This window comes from Phaseolus vulgaris, chromosome 10, assembly GCF_000499845.2.
Source record: "Phaseolus vulgaris cultivar G19833 chromosome 10, P. vulgaris v2.0, whole genome shotgun sequence".
NCBI lineage: Eukaryota > Viridiplantae > Streptophyta > Magnoliopsida > Fabales > Fabaceae > Phaseolus > Phaseolus vulgaris.
This window is the reverse complement of record NC_023750.2, coordinates 32,464,121-32,483,945: the sequence shown is the minus strand read 5'-3', so window position 1 is coordinate 32,483,945 and position 19,825 is coordinate 32,464,121. Positions and strand designations below refer to the sequence as shown.

The following is a 19,825-nucleotide window of genomic DNA, read 5'->3' as shown; positions in this document are numbered from 1 at the left end:
TCCCTCTAAGCACCTTCAACTAAAGAAATTACAAAAAGAGAAAATAAATGTCCTCTAGCTCCCAAAGCTTTGAACATGCTTCTTGTAATCCTTTGAGGTGGACTTTGACCTCCATGGGCGTCCTCCATTTGTGCCTCCACCTCTTCTTGATCTTGTTGATTGGCCTCCATGTCCTCTTGAGCTTGATCTCCATCACATATATTCTAACAGATTAGAGAAGGCTAAAGGGGCGTGGGCAGAAGAAGTACCAAGGATCGATGGGCTTACCACACCACGCCTCAATCTTCCACCATGGAGACGTCTTTCAGCCTAGTGTATGGGTCGAACGCCATGATCCCAGTGGAGATCCACGAGAGCTCGCCTCGTTTCCTAGGTTTTGTGGCAGAAGAATCCAACGAAGAAAGGAAAGTGAACCTGGATCTGATAGACGAAGCTATAGAAGAGGCGAGAATTAAGGCTGAGGCTATGAAGAGAAGAGTGGAGCGCCAGTACAGCTCTAAGGTGAAGCTGCGACAATTCCAAGTTGGTGATTTGGTCATGAGGAAGGCTCACCCTTACGAGTTGGAAAACAAGTTGTCTCCCAAGTGGACTGGACCGTTCAGAGTAATCAAAGCCAAAGGGAATGGTTGATATAAGTTAGAGACTCTAGAAGGAGGCCCTATCCCACGTGGTTGGAATGCGGCGAATTTAAAGTTTTATTTCAGTTGAAATTTTGTAAAGGGGACACTCTTTTTCCCTCCCGGGTTTTTTTTAATGAGGTCACCCGAATAAAGAAAAGAGAAGTTTAAGATATTTCTGCCTTAGTTTTTCCCTCTCATGTAAGATCAAAGATTAAAGAAACAAAGACAAAGATTCAAGGCGTTGCCCAGATGAGGCATCGCCAAGATGAGGCGTCGCCAAAATAAGGCGTCGCCAAGATAAAGCGTCACCAAGATAAGGCGTCGCCGGTTCAAGGCGTCGCCGAGATGAGGCATCGCCAAGATGAGGCGTCGCCAAAATGAGGCGTCGCCAAGATGAAGCATCGCCAAGATAAGGCGTCGCCGGTACAAGGCGTCACCAGAAGTAGGCATCGCCAGATAAAGGAGCGGAGGTCAGATGCAAAGCAAGATAACAGGTATGTTCAGTATAAGTTAAAAATCCGGATGCCTAGTCCTTGAGCAGCGGTTAAGGGATTCCTTCGGGACGCCCCCTCCTTAGGTATGAATAGCTAGCCCCGATATCAAGTGTTAGATATAAGTTAAAAATCCGGGCGCCTAGTCCTTGAGCAGGGGTTAAGGGATTCGTTCGGGGCGCCCCCTCCTCAGGTATGAATACCTAGCCCCGGTATCAGACGTTAGATGAAGGCTAAAATCTGGGTGCCTAGTCCCTGAGCAGGGGTTAAGGGATTCCTTCGGGACGCCCCCTCCTCAGGTAGGAACAGCTAGCCCCAGCGTCTGATGTTTAGAACACTTCGACTTGGTGTTTTCAGACACCCTGAGGACGATACGGCGCTGCTGTAATGGGCACTCCTCAGGCGTGGGCACCAAGCGCGAAGAGATAAAGGCTAAGTCGCACTGGTGTTTAGACACCCCGTGGGCGATACGACGCTGTTGTAATAGGCCTCTCCACGGGCGTGGGCACCAAAGCGCAATTTTTGTCCCAAGTATTTAGACAACGCTGAGGATACCCAGAGCAGGTCTCTCCTCGAGCGTAGACACCCAGTACAGGTAGGATAAGCCCTCCACGCCTTCGAGCGATGTCGAGGCCACAAAAGAACAAATAAGTCCTCCTCGCCCTTGAGCGATGTCGAGGCCACAAAAGAAGAGACTCCCCTTTTCATCCTAAAGCGACGAGGAAGTCAATACTGCCTTCAGCTACGAGTGCCTCGGGCCCAAGAAAGGTGAGTAAGAAGCAGGTTGAAGATTTTACAAGTTCAGAGGGAAAAAGAAATTCGAAGATTAAGAATAAAAAGCGTAAAAGCGTGAGTCATTAGAGACAAGAGAAATACGCGAAGGTAAAATCCTCCTTTGCCTTTGGGCAATGACCAGGCGGGCGACGCCTTCATGAGGAAGATTCCTCACGGATACGAAGGCCAAACAAGGTTCTGAGCGAAAGGGCCAAGAGAAAGGTGTGCCTCACAACTTAAGAAGAAAGAATAAGAGGGGGAGACGCGTGCTACCTAAAGAGTTAAAGGCGAAGCAACCAAGAAATACATTGAAGGCAAGTACTAGTTGTGCCTTTGATATAGAAAAGAAAGCAGAAACAGATAAAGGTGCAAGAGGAGTTAGAAGCAGACAAGAATGTGAAGATAAAGTTTGAGTAGGCATTAAAGCAAATCAAAGGTTATAATTACAGATAAGGTTCATAACAATTACAAGTTAAACAAAAGGTAACTATATACACATCAAATGTTTTTTTTTGAAGCACAAGGTAAAGACTATTCCTCAGAGGCCTCCAAATGCACAAGCTTGCCATCGACCACTTCGTTCAAGGGACTACACCCAGAGACGTCGATGGCAGGGTTCGCACAGGCAGGTTGAACAAGAGTCTCTGCAAACCCATCGGCGAAACCAGTGGCAGCCTCCCCTATCAGCTTTTCCTCAGCAACCTTGAAGTTGGCGGCTTGAGTGGTCATTTCTTGGTCTTTGGAGGCCAAAGCAGCCGTCAATTCTTGGACCTTGGCTTGGAGGGTGGCGTCCTCACTGGCTAATCGGGAGCATTCATCAGTCTTGTCCGCGAGTGCGACCTCAGTTTTTCCCAGTGTTTGCTCCCGATCCACGCACTGCTCCTCGAGTTCGCCTCTGCTTCCAGATCAGCGATCTTCACTCGAAGGGGCACCACCTGATTGAGGAGCTCAGCATTGGCTTTAGACACCTCATGCAACCGTTTGTTGGTCTCCTCTTTGTTAGAAAAGATGGCTTTAAACTAGAGGGGGGTGAATTGTTTAAAGGGGTTTTCGCAAACTTTTCAAAACTTAGAATGAATTTATTTCAGAAACCAATTGATTCAGCAATTCAGTTAGCCAAAACAGCAAGCAAAAGCTGTAGTACCAGAAAAACAATTGGTTGTTTATACCAGCAAACAACAAATAAATTGAATTTAAAGAGCTAGAGATAGAGAGATTGTACACAGTTGTTTATACTGGTTCACTCCAAGCTAGAGCTACATCCAGTCTTCTCAGAAACCCTGAGGATATCCACTAAGCAACCACCACTTGATCACTTACACAACAACCAAGAGAATGACCTTGAACACCTCAAGAAACACACTCTCCTTGGCCAACACTAAGATTGCTGATCTTGAATACCTCAAGAACACACAGCCAATCTCAGTAAACACAGAAACGAATTGTTCAACAGATTACAAAGATTACACTTGTTACAGATGAATATCTGAAATCAATACAAGTAGAATCTTATTCCAACACCTTGATCAATCACAAAACTATTAAGCAATCTCAGCACTTTGAAAAACTCTTAGAAAAACTTTGTCAAAAGATTCTTAATTCTTAAAACTAATTTTCTTAATATATTCAAAGATATAGTTTGTTATCAAATCTTAACAAACTCTTAAATTGCATTAAAAGATTGGTCAAAGCATTTAATGACTGGAGCGTATACAGTTAAAGCATTTAAAGCTCAGTCAAAGAAAACAGTTTTTCTGTTATGGTCCCAAAACAAACAATCGGTTGTTTCCTCGAATCAATCGGTTGTTTTGGTACTTAACAGTTTCAACCATTCAAAAACAGTTTTCAATCTTTCTCAAAACTCCTAAGTATAAACAATCGGTTGTTTCGACAAAACAATCGGTTGTTTCAACTTAGTTTGGAAAACATTTTACTTTGATAAGAATGGAGATGCTAATTGCTTGAGATTTAATACAAGGGTGGATTACAACATATAAACTACCCAGAACAAAGCTTAAAGCAGCACAACAACATCAAGCAAAGTAGAGGCTTCAACATCCTTCAAAGGATTTGGATTCTTCAAAACATTGAACACCACTTGGTTCAACACTCTTTTGCTTTCTGCGCCACCCTCAGAGAGGTTTTGTACGCATCCTCTTGGCGCCCCCAGTGGGTGGCTAGCCTCTCCTTCTCCTCCTTCAGAGAGGCAACTTCCTTCTCCAACGCTTGGAAGGCAGAAGCTTTGACAGCCTTAGCCCTGGCCTGCGCATGCCAGGAGTGGGTGCAGGACATGAAGGCGCCCATATAGTAATAAAGACTCTCCTTTTGGGGCCCTTCAGCCTGGCCACGTGGAGAGAGCCTACCCAAGAAGCCCCTCAGTGAATCTTGCATGGGAAGAGGGAGTTCTGGGGTAGGTGGAGGAACGGTTGTGGGCTCAGCCTTGACCCCTTTCTCCAAATCCACTGGTTGAGGGGGGGAAGTTGCACTTGGGTGGTCCTCCCTCAAAGATTCGGCCCCATGCGAGGAGGAGGTGGCAGAAGTAACTTGCTGAGGGGCGTGCTGTGTTCTTTTTCGTTTGAAGACTTGCCCCTCAGCGGAGTCTTCGTCGTCAGAAACCACCTCCACTACCCTTTTTCCCTTGTCAAGGGGGGCTGAGGGGGCAGCAGATTCGGCCAGCGCGAGAGGCATGGCCGCAATAGGAGGTGGAGAGTGTTGAGGCTGATTGGGAGAAGGTTGGACTGATGGAGTTGATGGCGTCGTGGAAGGTTGAGGGCGAGAATTGGGAGAAGATGGAGAGGCGTTGGAGGTTGGAAGGGGGGACGCCGAAGCCCCGTCTTTGGACTTCAAGACTTGGGCCAGTCTCAGCCTTCTTTGTCTATCCATTTTTGAATCTGCATCAAGAAGATAAATACAGTAGAGGTTAAGCACAAGTCAAACACTATACAAAGGAAGCAGATAAGTCATACACTAAGAAAAAGCAAGAAAGTGCAGGGAAGGAAGAGTTGTGAATGTAACTACAAGAACACATGATTCTTGACATTCTTAGGAACAACTTGAGCTGGATTTAAAAGGCACTCTACTTTAGAATTGGATCAATGTTCTAAATTCAAGAACTCACCAAAACTAAGCACCAACCAAGACTCATATTGAAGTCCATGTATTGTCAAATTGAATCAAAACAAAAGGAAAGAAGAACAAGAATTAAAACTGGACAGAATTTAAATGATAGCTACTGAACCAAAACAGAATTAAGAACACAATGCTGGAAACACAAAATAAACGGTAGAAAAAGAAGTAAACTCTAGGAATCAAAACTACCGAATGGAAAATTGAAGAAAAGGGAAGAAGAACACTTATAGAATAAGATGCTTGCTGGATTTTGAGAATTGGAAGAAGCCATTCACGCCACTTGGAACCTTGAACCAAGATAAGTGATGGAGTGCCACCACTTGAAGCTCACCATAGCTCACAAGATAAGGCAAAGAAGAGGAAGACTCAAAACTCACAAATTCTCTCCAAAATTGAGTATAGTCTCTCTACTATAAAATTCCAATCTCCATTGTACAAGCTAAGCACCTTTATTTATAGCCTAGAGGTGCTGAAAATGCAAGCTAAATGGCACACAAATGCAATGAAATTCGGTTTGGCACCCCCTAGGCTCCTATCTACACTCCCCACTAGACTCCCTTACTACTTACACCTTTTTATTACATTCACACCCCTATTCTATAAAAGAAATAAGAAGAGTCATTTTATTATACTCTTGTCCCAAAGCTCTTGCCATGCTCCTAGTAATTCGTTGGGCTTGGGCCCCTTGTTGGGCTTGGACCCCTTGATGGGCTTGGGCCCCTTGATGGGCTTGGGCCCCTTGTTGGGCTTGGTCTTCATGGCCTAGAGCATCCTCTACTTGGTTTCCATCATGCTCCCCGGGTTGGAGAGAATTCGTCCACGAATTTGGGAAACCTGCAGCAAAAGGAGTGAGATCAGTAACATTGAAAGAATTACTACCAAGATAAGTAGAGGGCATATCTAACTCATAGGCATTATCATTAATCCTCTTGATGACTTGGAAAGGGCCATCACCACGAGGCATAAGTTTGGACTTCCTTAGAGAAGGAAATCTATCCTTTCTCAAATGAAGCCAAACCCAATCACCGAGCTCAAAGATTAATGCCTTTCTCCTTTGGTTGGCAGTGTCAGCATACTTACCAACTTTCTTCTCAATTTGTAACTTGATGCGGTTATGCAAATCTTTAACAAAAGATGCCTTTTCAAAACCGTCTTTGCATAGAACCTCATCAAGGACAGGAATGGGAAGAAGATCTAGAGGTGTGAGGGGATTAAACCCATAAACAACCTCAAAAGGAGAATGGTTAGTGGTGGAATTCACTACTCTATTATAGGAAAATTCAACATGAGGTAGTAAATCCTCCCAAGCCCTTGGATTCCCGGAAATAAAGCATCTTAATAATTGACCCAAAGTTCTATTAACCACTTCGGTTTGACCATCAGTTTGGGGGTGGCAGGTAGTAGAAAACAGAAGTTTGGTGCCAAGTTTCCCCCATAAGGTCCGCCAAAAGTGACTTAAGAACTTAGAATCCCTATCAGATACTATACTTCTAGGAAGTCCATGCAAACGAACAACTTCCTTGAAGAAAAGATTTGCAATATGGCATGCATCATCCACTTTGTGGCATGGAATAAAATGAGCCATTTTAGAAAAACGGTCCACTACCACAAAGATGGAATCCTTACCCTTCGATGTCTTGGGTAGTCCTAAGATAAAATCCATAGAAATATCAACCCAAGGCATTGTAGGGATAGGAAGAGGGGTATATAAACCATGGGGTTGGACCTTAGATTTAGCCTTCCTACATGCTATACATCTATCACAGAAGGTATGTACGGATTTGCGCATGTGAGGCCAAAAGAAATGTTCATGCAATGTTTCTAAGGTCTTAGCTACCCCAAAATGTCCCATAAGCCCACCCTCATGAGCCTCTCTAACAAGAGATTGTCTAATAGATCCTTGGGGAACACAAAGTCTTTTTCCTTTGAAAAGAAAACCATTATGTAAGAAAAAGTCTTCATGACCTCCCTTGGAACACTCTTGATAGATTAGAGAGAAATCTAAGTCATCATGATAAAGTTCCTTTATGTGATCAAAACCTAAATATTGAACATTTAAAACATTTAACAAGGTATATCTTCGTGAAAGAGCATCGGCCACTACATTAATTTTACCTTGTTTATGTTTGATCACATAAGGAAATTGCTCAATAAACTCCACCCACTTAGCATGTCTCTTATTAAGCTTGCTTTGGCTTTTCAAATATTTAAGGGACTCATGATCACTATGAATCACAAATTCCTTTGGAAAAAGATAATGTTGCCAATTTTGCAAAGCTCTAACAAGAGCATAAAGTTCTTTATCATAAGTGGAGTAATTGAGATGACTCCCTTTGAGTTTCTCACTAAAATAAGCGATGGGGTGTCCTTCTTGAAGGAGGACGGCCCCAATGCCTATATTAGAGGCATCACACTCTATTTCAAATGTCTTAGCAAAGTTAGGAAGGGCTAGAATGGGGGCTTTAGTTAATTTATCCTTCAAAGTTTGAAAAGCGTTTTCTTGCTCTTGTCCCCACTTAAAAACCACATCCTTCTTTACTATGGCATTTAAAGGTGCGGCAATTGTACTAAAGTCTTTCACAAACCGCCTATAAAAACTAGCAAGGCCATGAAAGCTTCGTACTTCGTTGACATTGGTGGGTGTAGGCCAATGTTGAATTGCTGCAACTTTTGTTTGATCTACATGCACCCCTTTATGACTAACCACAAACCCTAGGAAGTCTATATGATCTAATGCAAAGAAACATTTAGCATGGTTAGCATACAACTTCTCCTTCCTAAGGGTTTCTAGAACTTGTCTAACATGTGACTCATGATCTTCTAAGGACAAGCTATATATAAGAATATCATCAAAGTAAACCACAACAAACTTGCCAATGAATGCTCTTAAAACATGATGCATGAGTCGCATGAAGGTACTAGGAGCATTAGTCAAGCCAAAAGGCATGACCAACCACTCATATAAACCAAATTTGGTCTTAAAAGCGGTTTTCCATTCATCACCATGTTTAATTCGAATTTGATTGTAACCACTCTTAAGATCAATTTTGGAAAATATTTTAGACCCATGTAATTCATCCAACAAGTCATCTAACCTAGGAATGGGATGCCTATATTTGATGGTGATGTTATTTATAGCGCGACAATCCGTACACATCCTCCATGTCCCATCCTTTTTAGGGACAAGTATGACAGGCATAGCACATGGGCTCATGCTATCTTGTACCCACCCCTTAGCTAATAAATCCTCAACTTGTCTTTGAATTTCTTTGGTCTCTTGGGGATTGGTCCTATATGCAGGGCGATTTGGTAAAGAAACCCCGGGCATGAAGTCTATTTGGTGTTCAATCCCTCTTAGAGGTGGTAAGCCTTTAGGAGGATCTTGAAACACATCTTCATATTCCTTTACCAAATGGTCCAAACATGTGGGACTATCCTTAGCCGACTCATATTCAATAGGTCTAGGAATAGCTAAACAAATAGGCTTGTGAGTAACTATTACCTTTTGAACTTGTTGGGAAGATATGAGAAGGCTTCTCTTGGAATTTTTAATTTCTTTTTCTTTCTCTCTCTTTTCTCTCATTTTGACTTGGTCCTCATGTACCTCCTTTGGAGAGAGAGACTTGAGAATGACTTTGTGTCCATGGAAGTTAAAAGAAATTTTGTTGGTAAAGCCATCATGAAAATTTTTTCTATCAAATTGCCATGGCCTACCTAAAAGGATATGAGTAGCTTCCATTGGAACAACATCACACAAGACCTCATCTTTATATTTGCCAATGGAAAATGTAATGAGGACTTGTTTGTTCACCACTATCTCACCCACCTCACTCAACCATTGTAACTTGTAGGGCTTGGCATGAGAGATGGTAGGCAATCCAAGTTTGTCTACCACTCTTGTGCTTGCCACATTTGCACAACTCCCCCCATCCACAATCAAAGAGCAAACGCTATCATTAATAAGACACCTTGAATGAAAAATATTTTCTCTTTGAGTTTCATCAAAAGGTTTTAACACTTGTCCAAGCATGCGCCTTATTACTAATAGGTCACCCTCATGTGGGCTTTCACTTTCACTCTCACTTGGGGATCTAGAAGGTGAGGAATGTCTAGAAGATTCGGACCCATGCTCACTACTATCTACCCCATCATGCATATACATAGTTCGTTTAGTAGGGCAATTAGAAGCAATATGTCCATAGCTTAAACATTTAAAACACTTCTTACTAGACGATTTTTGTGGTGATTTAGGCCTAGCATTGGAAGTGGAAGGCTTAGACTCTCTAGGTTTGAAAGTAGAGTCCTTAGAAGGGATGTTTGAAAAAGAGTTTTTATTTTTCCAAGAAGAGTGGTAGTAGTTATCTTTAGAAGAATTTTTGAAAGCATTTTTCCTTGCAAGTTGATTTTCAATTTTGCTAGCAAGGTGCACCACATTTTCCAAAGAAGAATATTCTTGTAACTCTACCACGTCTTGAATATCCCTTCGAAGTCCACTCACAAACCTAGCTATCTTAGCCTCCTCACTCTCATCCATATTAACTCGAATTAAAAGCGTGTCTAGTTGTTTAAAGTAATCATCCACACTTAGCGCGCCTTGATGAAACCGTTGGAGTTTCAACATAAGGTCTTTCCTAAAGTGTGGGGGTACGAATCTAGCGCGTAAACATGCTTTCAAATCGTTCCAAGAGACCACGGGCGGCCTCTTGTGTAGGTCAATGTCCATGAGGTATTGATGCCACCATTGCATGGCATAGTCCAAAAATTCTAAAGAAGCTAACTTAACCCTATGCTCATCCCTAACCCCATTTACATCAAAAATTTGGTCCACCTTAGCCTCCCATCCTAAGTATACATTGGGATCACTATCACCACTAAAACTAGGAAGTTTTACATTTGGAGAACAAGGGCCAGCCACATGTTGGCGCCTCTCTTCATGGTGATGATGTCTTGGCCTTGGATTGTCTTCATAATAACCATGGGAGTGCCTTGAAGAATGCCGACTAGGAGGAGGAGTTCTTTTCTCACGGTTTTGATGCATTTCCTCTCGGTTTAACTCCAAACTTTGGAGCCGTGCTTCCATCTTCCTTATCACCTCAAGATAGTGAGCATTGGATTGCTTGGCATTCTTTAAGTCCTCATAAAGGGCTGCCTTTTGTGGTGAGCACGGTTTGGAGGACTCTCCACTAGAGAAATGAGCCATGAGCAGAAAATACACAAAAACAGAAAACAAAACAGTGAAAGAAACTTGTTAAACAATTAAAAACAGTGAGATATAGGTTGCTGGAAAAATGCCCAAGAAAGCACTCAAACCACTCCAAGAAAAAATTTTGTCCTCAACCAAGCCTTGCTTGTGAAATGGAGTAGCTTCAAGTGAAATATGTTACAGCAAACCAACTTACTTAAGAACAAGTCTCCACACAACTTTTAAGAAGAACAAAAAGACAAGCAAGAAAAAGGTGTAAACAATAAAAGCTAAACCAAAAACAGAGAGTAATGTATGACAAACTAGAAAGAATATGAATGAAAGACAATCAAGAAAAATAAGGAACTCAATGAATAAAGAAGGCACACAAAAAGAGTCCTAAAGAAAAGTGCTAGAGTAGATTAAAGAAAACAGAAAACAGCTACTGGAAATGTATTGTTTTTTTTTTTTAAAGCAAACTGTGCTATGTTTACAGATTTAACTGTACCGATTGAAAGCGAACTGGACTGTGAAAAATTAACCACAGAAACTTCAATGTCTTAACTCAAAAATGGCACTGGAATGAGGTAAAAACAGTAAGCCAATTGAGAGAAATAATTTTTTCAAAATTGCTGCCCAATTACCGTATTCTTTTCGGCAGTATTGTACACTTTTCGTATTTTATTTATCATTTTTTGTGTACTTGGAATTTTTGAGTGATTCTTTTTTCTATGCTTTTGTAACACTTTGAAGTATGTAAATCCAAATTTTCACAAATTTTCAGTGAGCCAATTAATTGCAGTAAATTGAAAACAGTAGCACGTTTGTAAGAAAACAGAGTATCCTATTCAGGAAAGAAAAACAGTAAGATGAACTAGCAAAGACATAATGGAATTTGTGTAAAAGAACTTGTATAGAATGAAGATACAAGCATGAACTCAAATCTAAAAATGAAAATGCACAAAGGATCAAGCAATAAACTAAAAAACAGAAAGTAATACCAAAGCAAGAAACAATCAAAGCAATAAAAGTACTACAAGAAGTAATGACAATTATGGAATAACATGACTAAGACAAAACTTGACATGATTACAAAATTAAAAGACATATAACAAGGTATAACCACAAGTGAAAGGAAGCTTAAGGTCAGCTCTAGGAAGGAGAATGCCATTCCAAAAGAGCAGCCATACTCATATGAACAATGAGTGCTAGAGTCCTTTTCACAAACACATGGTGTAACAAAAGAAAACAGCAAGAAAACTCAAAATAAATCCTAAAACAGAATGGTAAACAACTTGAATTAAAGAGCTCTTGAAAGTAAAGTGCAATACAACTCAAGAATTAAGCAAAAACAAGCCTAGACTCTGATACCACATGATGTGAATGTAACTACAAGAACACATGATTCTTGACATTCTTAGGAACAACTTGAGCTGGATTTAAAAGGCACTCTACTTTAGAATTGGATCAATGTTCTAAATTCAAGAACTCACCAAAACTAAGCACCAACCAAGACTCATATTGAAGTCCATGTATTGTCAAATTGAATCAAAACAAAAGGAAAGAAGAACAAGAATTAAAACTGGACAGAATTTAAATGATAGCTACTGAACCAAAACAGAATTAAGAACACAATGCTGGAAACACAAAATAAACGGTAGAAAAAGAAGTAAACTCTAGGAATCAAAACTACCGAATGGAAAATTGAAGAAAAGGGAAGAAGAACACTTATAGAATAAGATGCTTGCTGGATTTTGAGAATTGGAAGAAGCCATTCACGCCACTTGGAACCTTGAACCAAGATAAGTGATGGAGTGCCACCACTTGAAGCTCACCATAGCTCACAAGATAAGGCAAAGAAGAGGAAGACTCAAAACTCACAAATTCTCTCCAAAATTGAGTATAGTCTCTCTACTATAAAATTCCAATCTCCATTGTACAAGCTAAGCACCTTTATTTATAGCCTAGAGGTGCTGAAAATGCAAGCTAAATGGCACACAAATGCAATGAAATTCGGTTTGGCACCCCCTAGGCTCCTATCTACACTCCCCACTAGACTCCCTTACTACTTACACCTTTTTATTACATTCACACCCCTATTCTATAAAAGAAATAAGAAGAGCCATTTTATTATACTCTTGTCCCAAAGCTCTTGCCATGCTCCTAGTAATTCGTTGGGCTTGGGCCCCTTGTTGGGCTTGGACCCCTTGATGGGCTTGGGCCCCTTGTTGGGCTTGGTCTTCATGGCCTAGAGCATCCTCTACTTGGTTTCCATCAGTGTTGTACTATAGGCTTATCAAGGTGGCGGTGTCGAAGCCCCCCGCGCTAGTCAGAATTTGACAAGCCTCTTGATGGTTCGAGGGCAACTCGTCTAGGGATTTGGGCTTCACGGTCTTCACCTCCTTCACCCAGTACAGGGGGAAGCCGTCAAGGGCGGAGGGGTCAAAGTCGGAACAACAAACCTTGAAGAATTTGCCCTTCCACCCCTTGAAAGATTGTTGGAATAGAGTCAGGAGGACCCTTCCAGGGATGTTGCTGAGGTTCACCTAGAGGCTCTTCCCCTGCTTCTTCACCTCGAAGAAATGAAGGAAGATGTCGACGGAGGGAGCGCGCCCGAAGAACCCGCACAATATGTCAATGGCCTTGACAAAGGCCCAGCCGTTGGGGTGCAGCTGGGCTGGGGCAATATTGATCTTTGTCAACAGTTCCCTCTCAATCCTGGAGAAGGGCAAGCGCATCCCTATACGCTTGAAAACCACCTGGTAGAAATAGAAGAAGGGGACCCCGTTGTTGGCCCGCTCGTCCCCACATACAGGCTCCCCTAAGGTACAAGGGAGCACTGCAATGTCGTCATCATGCCTTTTCGCGAAGGCACGATGGTCGTAGGCGCTTGACTCTCCTACGTGATCCCTCCAAGCTTTTGTGGAGACCAAGCTGGAGTACTCGTCGAGCAGTTCGTCTGGAGCCCATGGGTAAAGGGCCCTATGGTTGACTTTGGGGGGTGGAGGGTTGGCCATTGTTTTAGTACGTGCCATTGATGAAGAAACTGAAGAATGAAGAAGAGAAAAGGTTTAGCAAATAAGGTCAGGAAGAAAAGGGGGAAGAAACCCTACGAAAACCCCTACCCACGCGAGAAGTTCAGAAGGGAGAAACAGAGGAATGAGGAAGAGAATACAAAAATACAAGAGAGATAAACAGTCCCAGGCAGTTATATCAGGCACGATAAAGCAGAAAGAGGGTCATCGAAGGCGAAAGTTCATACCTTTAAGTGTTATGGGTTGGTGAAGATCGAAAATGCGAAGAGAGAACAGAGAGCGCAGAAGGAGCTTTGAGAAGATGAGTAGTGAGGAATGTGAAGAGAGCAAATGGAACAGTGCCTTGAGCGCGCGATTTTGAAAGGTTATAACTTTAACTTGGAAGCGCCAACGACACTCATCCTCAGCCGTTGGATCGCGCCACGTGTCGAAAGATTAAAGCGCAACTTAAGCCGTCACATCTCTGGCGCAGAGAATGTCGCGTCAGACACTCAGAGAGTGTCACGTCAACTGATCAAAGGAATGTCACGTCAGCAGGAATGCCACGTGGATACTAGGGTGAGGCCTTAGTCTTTTTCCTGAAACAAGTGTCAGCTCAAGACTGGGGGGCTTGTGTACCGTCCCGTCCCCAGGCGTTGACCAAAGTCAAAATCAAAGTCAAAGGTCAACGTATGGGGGGGGCCCTCGAGGGACCCAAGGAAGAAAGTCAACGAATCGACTGCTTGAGGCGTCGCCAGGGTGGGGCATCGGCAAGGTAAGGGGTCGCCAAGATGATGCATCGCCTAGTGTAGGCGTCGCATGGGGCAGGCGTCGCCAAGGTTAAGGCATCGACGGTGCCGCCTCCCGATGCCCATGGGTAGGAAAAGACCATGGAAGGGGCGACACCGCGAAAGGCCTCAGCACTTCAGAGCAGTGATAAAGAGAAGAGGAAGGTGGCTTCAAAGCCATAGTTCTAATACAAGAAGGAGGTAACCTGACTCGTGAATTACCCATGCCACCGCTGGGAGACCCTGGGGCCGATACGACCCATGAGAGGGCCACGCCCAGGGGAGAACCACGTGCATGATACGAGAGAAGGGTAGATACACTCCCAGGGCGAATGACTAGAGGCTGGGGCGCATGAGTTGGCACCCTGAAAGTCATCCCACGCGCTAGATGCACTTCAAGGAAAGAAGACTCGCACAAGGGAATAACCCTAAGTTGGGTTACGGCGCTGTGAGGCCCTCTGCGTAGAGCAGCGATCAAGTCAGAAGAACACGTGGGAATAAGCACTGAAAACATCAAGGCTTTCCTAAAAGTTCGCTAAGGTATGCATTAATTCAGTTAAGTTTCGAACGTTTCAAGGGATATTTTTATACGCTTTCAATGCGCTTTCACGCGCTTTAAATGCGGGAGGTGATGTGATTCCACTAGCACAATTAGAATGATTCTTGACATTCTTAGGAATCATCTTGAGTTGGTTAAGAGCTAGGCACTTTATCATAGAAATGGATCAAGGTTCTATGAACAAGAACTCACCAAAACTAGTGCCAAAACACAAACTCATATAGAAGATCCAATTATTGTCAAATTGAACCGAACAAAAAGGCACAAAAGCTAAGCAAACTGAATTTGAAAGCTGGAAATTAAATTGAACCGAACAAAAGCTGGAAAAAGAAGAGAATAAGATGAAGAACAGCAAGGAACATAAAAGAACCGAAACTACACAAATTAAATCTGAAAATGCCGAACCAAAAACAACAAGGAACAAGCTAAGACATGGAATTAACAAAGAAGAAAGGAAGGAGAAGAGAATTGCTCATGAAGATGGATGTATGATGAATGATCACGCCACTAGAAGTGTGGTTGCTCCTAGATGAGTGTGCTGCCGCCACTTGAGGACACCATGGATCCTTCAAGATAAGACTAGAGAAGAAGGCTCAAAAGCTCTCCAATGCTCACTCCAATTTTGAGTATAGTTTCTTTAGATAAATTCCAATCTGAATTTTACAAAGGGAGAACCTCTATTTATAGCCTAAGGTGCTGAAAAAAAAAGCTAAGAGAATTCAAAATTCCCTCCTAAACCTATTTAGAACCGGCGCCTAAAACCATGCATGAGGAAGGTGTGACCTCTTCCTTCACTTTGGCACCTCCTTTTCTACTTCTACACCTATCTACTAACACACCCTCCCTCCTAAAGCTCCTAACTAAAACCTAAAAGATGCTATAACAAAAGAGGTTTCTAATGTTTCCCTCTAAGCACCTTCAACTAAAGAAATTACAAAAAGAGAAAATAAATGTCCCCTAGCTCCTAAAGCTTTGAACATGCTTCTTGTAAGCCTTTGAGGTGGGCTTTGACCTCCATGGGCATCCTCCATTTGTGCCTCTACCTCTTCTTGATCTTGTTGATTGGCCTCCATGTCCTCTTGAGCTTGATCTCCATCATACTCCCCGAGTTGGAGAGAATTTGACCACGAATTATGGAGACCTACAGAAAAAGGAGTTAGATCGCTGACATTAAAAGTATGACTACCTAAGAATGTATCAGGCATATCTAACTCATAAGCATTGTTATTAATCCTCTTGAGGATTTGGAAAGCTCCATCCCCTCGAGGCATTAGTTTGGACTTCCTTTGAGTAGGAAAGCGATCCTTCCTCAAGTGAAGCCAAACCCAATCGCCCTCATCAAACAACAATGCTTTTCTCCTCTTATTGGCAAGTTCAGCATACTTGCCAACCTTCTTCTCAATTCTCTTCTTGATGTCTTTATGCAAAGTTTTCAAAAGAAGCCTTTTCATCCCCATCTTTGCACAAGACATCTCCAAGAAGGGGAATAGGAAGAAGATCAAGAGGTGTTAGGGGATTAAACCCATAGACCACCTCAAAAGAAGAATGTGAGGTGGTAGAATTTACTACACGATTATATGCAAACTCAACATGGGGTAGTAAATTCTCCCACACTCTAGGATTCCCCGAAATAAAGCATCTCAATAGTTGTCCCAAAGTTCTATTTACCACCTCGGTTTGACCATCAGTTTGTGGGTGGCAAGTGGTAGAAAATAAAAGCTTAGTCCCAAGCTTGCCCCACAAGGTCTTCCAAAAGTGACTCAAGAATTTAAGATCTCTATCGGACACTATAGACCTAGGAATCCCATGTAAGCGAACCACTTCTTGGAAGAAAAGGTTTGCAATGTGGCATGCATCATCCACTTTGTGGCAAGGAATAAAGTGAGCCATTTTTGAAAAACGATCCACTACCACAAAAATGGAGTCCTTTCCCTTTGATGTCTTGGGTAAGCCTAAGATGAAATCCATAGATATATCTACCCAAGGCATTGAAGGGATAGGAAGAGGAGTATATAGACCATGGGGATACATTTTAGACTTAGCTTTGCGGCAAGCTATGCATTTATCACACAAGCTAATGAGGCCAAAAGAAATGTTCATGCAACACATCCAAAGTTTTAGCAACCCCAAAATGTCCCATTAAACCCCCCTCATGAGCTTCTCTAACAAGAGATAATCTAATAGAGCATTGAGGAACACAAAGACGTTTTCCTTTAAAAAGAAAGCCATCTTGAATAAAAAAGTCTTTGTGTCCTCCCTTAAGACACTCTTGATAGATGAGAGAAAAATCAAGGTCATCGTGATAAAGTTCCTTAATGTGATCAAAACCAAGATATTGAGAGGTTAAAAGATTTAGCAAAGTGTATCTTCTAGAAAGAGCATCTGCCACAATATTTACTTTTCCTTGCTTGTGTTTGATCACATAAGGAAATTGCTCAATGAATTCCACCCACTTAGCATGCTTCTTGTTAAGTTTGTTTTGGCTTTTCAAATATTTAAGAGATTCATGATCACTATGTATCACAAACTCTTTGGGAAAAAGATAGTGTTGCCAAGTAAACAAAGCCCTAACAAGTGCATATAATTCCTTATCATAGGTGGAATAATTGAGATGACTTCCCTTCAATTTCTCACTAAAATAGGCTATGGGGTGGCCCTCTTGAAGGAGAACAACCCCAATACCTATGCTTGAAGCATCACACTCAATCTCAAATGTCTTAGTGAAATTAGGAAGGGCCAAGATGGGAGCATTAGTCAATTTTTCTTTCAAAGTGTCAAAAGCATTTTGTTGTGCTTCTCCCCAATGAAAGACCACATCTTTTTTCACTATGTCATTGAGTGGTGCGGCAATGGTACCAAAGTTTGGGACAAATCTTCTATAGAAAGAAGCAAGTCCATGAAAACTTCGGACCTCATTTAAAGATTTCGGTGTAGGCCAATTTTGAATGGCCACCACCTTTGTTTTGTCCACATGGACCCCTTTACAACTCACAACAAACCCTAGGAATTCTATATGATCAAGAGCAAACATACATTTAGCAAGGTTAGCATACAAATGTTCCTTCCTAAGGGTTTCTAAAACTTGCCTAACATGCAATCTATGGTCATTCAAAGATAAGCTATAAATGAGAATGTCATCAAAGTAAACAACAACAAACTTACCAATGAAAGGTCTAAGAACATGATGCATGAGGCGCATGAAAGTACTTGGTGCATTAGTTAGACCAAAAGGCATGACTAACCACTTATATAAACCAAAGTTGGTCTTAAAAGCCGTCTTCCATTCATCACCCGGTTTGATACGGATTTGATTGTAGCCGCTTTTAAGATCAATCTTTGAAAAGATTTTTGAACCATGTAATTCATCCAACAAATCATCTAGTCTAGGTATGGGATGCCTATACTTAATTGTTATGTTATTGATGGCCTTACAATCCGAACACATTCACCATGTAACATCCTTTTTTGGCACTAAGATGATAGGCATAGCACAAGGACTCATGCTATCTTGCACCCACCCTTTCTCAATCAAAGCCTCAACTTGTTGGCGAATTTCCTTGGTTTCACTTGGATTGGTCCTATATGCTGGACAGTTTGGTAAAGAAGAGCCCGGTATCAAATCAATTTGGTGCTCAATCCCTCTCAAAGGTGGAAGTCCATTTGGAGGATCTTGAAACACATCTTGGAACTCTTCTACCAAATTTTCCAAACAATGAGGACTATCAACAAGTGATTCTACTCTAAGAGTTCTAGGGATGGTTAAGAAAAGAGGATGATGAGCCACTATTTCCCTTTCAATGTCACGCCTAGACACAAAGAGTGTAGGCTTAGAACTCTTATCTTTTTTATCTTTTTTATCTTTTTCACTCTCCCTCTTTTTCTTCATGTGATTCCACTAGCACAATTAGAATGATTCTTGACATTCTTAGGAATCATCTTGAATTGGTTAAGAGTTAGGCACTTTATCATAGAAATGGATCAAGGTTCTATGAACAAGAACTCACCAAAACTAGTGCCAAAACACAAACTCATATAGAAGATCCAATTATTGTCAAATTGAACCGAACAAAAAGGCACAAAAGCTAAGAAAACTGAATTTGAAAGCTGGAAATTAAATTGAACCGAACAAAAGCTGGAAAAAGAAGAGAATAAGATGAAGAACAGCAAGGAACATAAAAGAACCGAAACTACACAAATTAAATCTGAAAATGCCGAACCAAAAACAACAAGGAACAAGCTAAGACATGGAATTAACAAAGAAGAAAGGAAGGAGAAGAGAATTGCTCATGAAAATGGATGTATGATGAATGATCACGCCACTAGAAGTGTGGTTGCTCCTAGATGAGTGTGCTGCCGCCACTTGAGGACACCATGGATCCTTCAAGATAAGACTAGAGAAGAAGGCTCAAAAGCTCTCCAATGCTCACTCCAATTTTGAGTATAGTTTCTTTAGATAAATTCCAATCTGAATTTTACAAAGGGAGAACCTCTATTTATAGCCTAAGGTGCTGAAAAACAAAGCTAAGAGAATTCAAAATTCCCTCCTAAACCTATTTAGAACCGGCGCCTAAAACCATGCATGAGGAAGGTGTGACCTCTTCCTTCACTTTGGCACCTCCTTTTCTACTTCTACACCTATCTACTAACACACACCCCCTCCTAAAGCTCCTAACTAAAACCTAAAAGATGCTATAACAAAAGAGGTTTCTAATGTTTCCCTCTAAGCACCTTCAACTAAAGAAATTACAAAAAGAGAAAATAAATTTCCCCTAGCTCCTAAAGCTTTGAACATGCTTCTTGTAAGCCTTTGAGGTGGGATTTGACCTCCATGGGCGTCCTCCATTTGTGCCTCTACCTCTTCTTGATCTTGTTGATTGGCCTCCATGTCCTCTTGAGCTTGATCTCCATCAGGAGGTGTATAAAAAGGGGCCTTGCGACGTTTGAAAGGGGATCCGAGTTTTGACCTAATTCTCGCAGTTTTACACACACGTAAACCCTAGTTGTTTCACTGTGCACCCACTGTATGCACAAACAATTAGGGCAACACAGTATTAGCCACTCTGTACTATCGGACCACCTTCAAGAGCACCCAATCACGGTGTTCCGATACGGAGGTGTGCCACCTTTGATGTTTCTCGTTAGCTAACTTGATCGTCGAAGTGCAAACGGCCGCGAGGGCGCCCCTTTGTTCACTTCTTTTCAGGTACCCACAGACGGAGCAAAACAAAGGTGTACTAGCTCGCGAGGACAAGCCACGCACAAAAATGA

General features: G+C 42.0%; 1 protein-coding gene across 1 annotated transcript; it reads left to right on the top strand.

Annotated features, from left to right (window-relative positions):
- Nucleotides 1–291: 291 nt before the first annotated feature.
- Nucleotides 292–630, top strand: LOC137817926 (uncharacterized). The gene has a single exon (XM_068621151.1). The coding sequence runs from the start codon at nucleotides 292–294 to the stop codon at nucleotides 628–630; it is 339 nt and encodes a 112-aa protein (XP_068477252.1).
- The last annotated feature ends 19,195 nt before the right edge of the window (nucleotides 631–19,825 follow it).

Excerpts from the sequence above, each read along its gene's own strand:
- LOC137817926 (XM_068621151.1), top strand. The coding sequence starts at position 292 with ATGGAGACGTCTTTCAGCCTAGTGTATGGGTCGAACGCCATGATCCCA.